Source organism: Hetaerina americana, unplaced genomic scaffold (assembly GCF_022747635.1).
Source record: "Hetaerina americana unplaced genomic scaffold, ioHetAmer1.1.p SCAF_55, whole genome shotgun sequence".
NCBI lineage: Eukaryota > Metazoa > Arthropoda > Insecta > Odonata > Calopterygidae > Hetaerina > Hetaerina americana.
Genome location: NW_027287150.1, coordinates 1,889,063 through 1,894,853, shown reverse-complemented (window position 1 = coordinate 1,894,853; position 5,791 = coordinate 1,889,063). Strand labels below are relative to the sequence as shown.

Below are 5,791 nucleotides of genomic sequence, written 5' to 3'. Positions count from 1 at the left end.
TAAATAAATAAATATATATATGTATATATATATATATATATATATATATATATATATATATATATATATATATATATATATATATGTATGTATATATATGTATATATATATATATATATATATATATATATATATATATGTATGTATATATATATAATATATATATATATATATATATATATTTATACATATATACATATTTATATTTATATATATATGCACATACCAATGCACTAGTATAATTACATATTAATTGGTTAAGCCATAATTGATGCATAGCGACAATTCCAGCTATTCATTTACAGAATAGACCATATTATTTTTTAATAGGTTGAACAGCTTTGTTTTGAAAACAGGTACTCTTGTTTCATGTTTGATTTCATGGGGAAGTTTATTGAATAACCTTAAGCCCATTGCTTTGGGCCCATGAGCAGTATTGTGTGTCCTGACAAATGGTTGGTCATTGCAGGTCCTTGTATAGTGACTATGGTAATTGTGGTTGGACTTGTACTCGGAAATATTACCCTTTGCATGTAAGATGACATTAAATATATATATGCAAGGTACTGGTAATAAACCAAGTCTTTTGAATAGAGGTTTACATGGTGCATGGCAAGGAGCATTGCTCATAATACGTATAATCCTCTTTTGGATTTTGAAGATTATGCCCACATGGGGAGAGGAACCCCAGAAGAGGATACTGAAAGTAACACGAGAATAAAATTCACCATAATAAATGGATAGAAGGACCTCTAAATTTACAGAATATCTAATATTTCTAATGAGGAAGCATAGGGAGCTTAACTTTCTATGTAATTTGCAAATGAGTTCTTACCAAGACATGTTTCTGTGCAGGATTACTCCCGGGAATTGGGTACTGGAATTTTGGGGAATGCTCACACTTTCTACACCTGCTTACTTGGTTAGTTGTATACCATAGTGAATTGATTTATAAATGAGGCATACCTATGCACTGTAGGTTTACTGTGGTTTGATATTACTGTGTTCAATTTGTTGTATTATTTAAAGAACTGCAGTATTCATTTGAGCCATTAGGTTGATAATTAATCCTGGTGGGAATCAGTAGTGCGGGTGAGACTTCAGAAATTGATTCTTCAGCCCTTGCTCCTAACAAGTGGATTCCCCGAGGAGGAAAAATGGCTAGAGATTGATATTATTAAAGATACAAAAGAAGAGACAAAAATTGGTGAAAAGTCCAATAAATCAAACTGGCAGATTTATTGATCACAATAAACCAGTCAGTGGTGTTGTGATAATATCCTTGTTTAGTAACAAAGAGGAGGTTGTGGGTTTGATTCCTGCCAGAGTGGGTTCTCTTCTGCGTAGGGCATGGGTGTGTGATTACCCTTGTTGCTGTTTAATGCTATTTGAAATTCACACACCAGGGTAGGGGGGCCAGTTCCTTTCCCTGTACCAGTTATGATTTCCCAGGAAGATCTGGTGCCTGAAAAATCATGTAGCTTGGGTGGAGGTGCAGGTACCCAGAGAGGCTTGCCCAGGAATCGAACCCGGGCCCTCCGGTCAGTAGCCCAATGCTGTACCCCTTGAAGAATATCACGACGACCCATATATATCATTATTGAAACTCACTTTTGCAGATAGACAATGTCAGGTGTCACTCTAGTCCCTAGATGATTAACTCATGAGAGCAATATAACATTGGGACGGCACAATAGAACACAAAATGAAATAGATAACACATAAAAGGACGCTCACATTGTAGATTGTTTGAGCTTTCAGCCTTCTCCGCGGCCTTCTTCAGGTCAGACTCTAGCCCTAGTTGGGCCTGAACCTGGGCCCTTCGGTCAGTAGTCCAACGCTCTACCCCTGGACTACCGTGACCCACATATGTATATGTGTACATATGTATATATTTAAAAGCTTTTAATCTTGTATATAAAAAATAACAAGGGCAACTATTCCCATAACACTGACTATCATCATCATTATTACACCAAAGGAAGGCATAACATCCATTGCAGCAGTATTAGAACTAAAGTATTAAAATTATGGCCCAAGGAAATGGCCAACAGATTATATAACAAATTACCCAAAAGTATAAGAATAATATTTTATTTATTTTGAAAAATGGCACAACCATATTAAATGTCATCACTATGAATATAATATGCAATGTAAAGGATACTAAAGGAACTAGCGCATTCAAATATAAATTAAAAGGACACCTACAATTTATATAACATTTACTCCCCTGTTTATGAATATCTCAATAATATTCTTGATGATTGAGTCCATACTTTTAGTTCATAGCGGTGCTCTTAGCCTAGTTCATATTAATTGCTCTGCGATTGTAATTCAAATATGTGTGAATGATACGTTTTGTGTGTTTGTGTACGACTTAACATAATTGTTAGTACCATATTTTGTATTCCATTCAAATGTGCGTGCATTGTACTTCATTTTGACTTACCTTATGTCATGGGCGTACACTCTCCACCTGGTATTTTGTGTTATGATCCCTGGGCAAATGAAATGTTGTATTATTATCAATGAAAACAGAAAATTTATGAAAATAGTTTTTGCATGAGGGGGAGGGGGAGGGAATGCTTAACATTTCTAGCGCATATCAAATCATTGTTGGGTGAAGTGTTTGTAATTGAAGACCAGTGAGAATGAGATGCATGAAGATTCATACGAAAGAAACAATCTACATGCCTCGCATTATTGTTGTTTCAGGAGGTTAACTTAGTTGTCCGAACTCCCAATTAGAAGTAAGCAAGACGCTACTATTTGTGAGACTGAACATTAATTTCAATGATCTGAATTCCCTTTAGGATCGTTGGAGCAAGATGGTGTCAAGGAGACTGAAATTGGAGCCAGCCAACGATTCTGTTAACAATTACGAAGCAGTTAAGATGGAGCCGGATGTCAATCATGACTACAGTGAACTGCTGAGTCGAGTGGAGGTCAGCATCAAAACGGAACCCCCCGAAGAGCTCCCGCCAGTTTCTGTGCAGATGGAGCAGTCGTGTCCACAAATTGGCTGTGGCCCGAGGGGTGCATAGTAATGCCAGGCGTTCAGGCCACGAGTTCAGATCGAGTTAGCATTTGCACCAAAGTGTCATAATATTTGGATAATTTATACACAATATATATTTGAAGATTGATGTATTTCTAAAAATCTGTTACATGCATGTTTGTTGTTTGGAGACACGGAAGTATGTGTTTTAGTTGATGTTTCTCCTAGTGTCTTTTTGTTATGGCAATGTGATTGCCTCACATTCAAAACAGGAAAATTTTTATGAAAGTATGGTTGCCAATAAGGATATGGATTTCCTGACATTGAAAGATTGAAAAGAGAAATTTTATGTCTATAATTATCATTGCCATCTATGCAACACATCCAAATATATTAGCCAGTATACCATATGGTTTCCAGTCTTTGAATCTCCAATTATGACTCCAGTTTTCTCCAATTTATCTCCAGTTTTGGGTGGACATTGTTGCTTTCAGAGGTAGATATGTATTTGGTGCAGATATTTCTGTATTTCTCTGAAATCTGACTTCCATTCTTGCTTTGTTTATTTAACATTTGCCTGTTTTCTTCTGTGTCATACGTCTATTGCATTCATGGAATTCTTTAAGTTGAGCCATCCAGAATGGTTATGCATGTTCCAAATGTCGGTCGGGGAGGTTTCATTTCTTTTCCTTGTTTGGCCCAAAGTGCATGTCCGAATGGAGAGAGAGCCCCTTTCGCACCACAAATGGGATGTTTTTCAGTATCAACCTAGTCAGAAAAGGCCCAAAAATAAAATCTTGTCCTGAAGCCTGAGGCAAAATGGTTTCTATGAATTATAAAAATCACTTAATGTGAGCTGTTTAAAGCCAATCAAGATTTAATAATGTTAATTTATCCAACATTTTACAGTTTTTGAGCTTTTTAAGATGTTCAGCAGTCATATGATTGGCATTCAATGAATGAAATTTACCTTAAATTGTTGGTTAAATCTGTAATTTACTTTAAAGTTTAACTAATCATTTGTTTTGTACATACTAGATTGATAACTTATTGCCACATTGTGTTGACAGTTCTATAAGATACAATGAAAATTAATAGAAAAATTTATGTATCCTTTAGTCTATAAGCTACATTTGTGAGTGAAAATGTCACTTGTTTTTATGTGGTTAGTTATCAAGGAGAGCCGTACTTAAATGTTAATAATGACGATATCAAGTGACAGTGTGTACCGCATAGAATGGTGATATTGTTGGAGTCATGGAACATTTAACTTTTCACCTAGACTATGTGTTTGTCTGGTGAGTGATTCATATGTTCAAGTGAAATTCCTGGTTAATGATAGCTAGTAGTTATTCATGAAATGTAGTTAGTCATGAAATGGGTGCGTCAGTATTTATATGGTGATTTGTGCCAAATTCATTGATTCACCTCATTCAGGGTATTTTGCAATTTTGACAGCCAAGTCCACATTATGTACTATGTTGTTAGTAGCTTGGAGGTAACTCCAAACTTCATTAGAATGTGATTACTTGAATATGGTAGTAATTACAGTCATGCCCAGATTAGCCATTATTTAAATTATATATATATGGTTAGATTATAAGTAACTTATTTGGTGATCTCACATGAATATTTATGAGAGAGTGGATTATGATCTAGCAAATCACTTATTGATAACTTGAGCATCTTTTTGAGTTTTATTTATATTAAAATTACCAATTCTAGCAAGTGTTTGCTTACAAATACTGCTGATGCTAGGCAATACCAAATTTTCTCTGGTGTTAAAGAAATTAAGCTGAATAGCTCTAGTCTTTACAAATAATGCAAATGCCTCTGTTAATTGAAAAAATGTAGCAGCAGTGAAGAATATTGTGATAAGTATTAGTATTGGTGCAATAGAATAATTTATTCATTCTGTTACAGCAGGCCAAGTCATATGTGGCCAAAGTGTTTATGATTTCTTAATATTGTTGGAACATAAAATGATTGCAGTTTTATCGGAAAAGTCGTGAAAAAAGTTCAAATGCATTGGTGAACTATTTTTGGAATGAAATTTGGATGGATGGTAGAAAATTGAAATTCAGTGATGCACTACGAAATATATCCCATCGTCACTTTCAACATACAAGTCACCCAGTATTCAGCTAGTCATGCTCCATTACATGTGTTCAAAAGAAAATGTATCATTAATTTTGTGGCATGATAATGCCAACTAGGGAAGGGTAATAATTGAATTTCACCAAACCTCATGTGGAGGTTCATTGTGACACCAGTTAGTTTGAAAAACGATATATTTTGTTACAATATATTTATTTAATAATTTGTAAAACAAATATTTATTGTGTGCTCATGTTCTTATTGTATATGGAAGATATTATTAGTGTGTCACTAGTCAGTGTTTTATGTGTAGTCATTTTAATCAAAGAGAGGTTGTACTTTTATCTCCTCCAGTCTTGATTAAATACAAAATAAATGGAAGTCATTTATACCTTTGCAAATGGAGTTGTTCATTTACTGGTATATACTTCTACCCTTTGGAAAAATATGGAATAACTTTACTTTTATTACCTTGAGTTCAAGTAGCAACCTTTAAATTGTTTATTATAGCAGTCAAAAGTTCCAAATTAAATAAATTATTTGCTTAAAATATAGGTTAAACCATGAGACTATTTATTGAAAATGGAAATGAGTTGTCAATTAAATTTCTTCAGTGAAATCTATGACAACTGCTCACTGTACGGACTCACTGCAATTAAGAGTTTTCCTCACAACAAAATTAAAAACGAACTC

The 5,791-nt window shown here is 34.2% G+C and overlaps 1 protein-coding gene across 1 annotated transcript in view; it reads left to right on the top strand.

The window, feature by feature from the left end:
- Positions 1-5,474, top strand: part of LOC139694803 (uncharacterized) — a 16,815-nt gene extending 11,341 nt beyond the window's left edge. Inside the window, exon 6 of the mRNA XM_071593326.1 lies at positions 2,817-5,474. Coding sequence (XP_071449427.1) covers positions 2,817-3,047 — 231 coding nt within the window. The 3' untranslated portion in view covers positions 3,048-5,474. The remainder of the gene's footprint in view (positions 1-2,816) is intronic.
- The last annotated feature ends 317 nt before the right edge of the window (positions 5,475-5,791 follow it).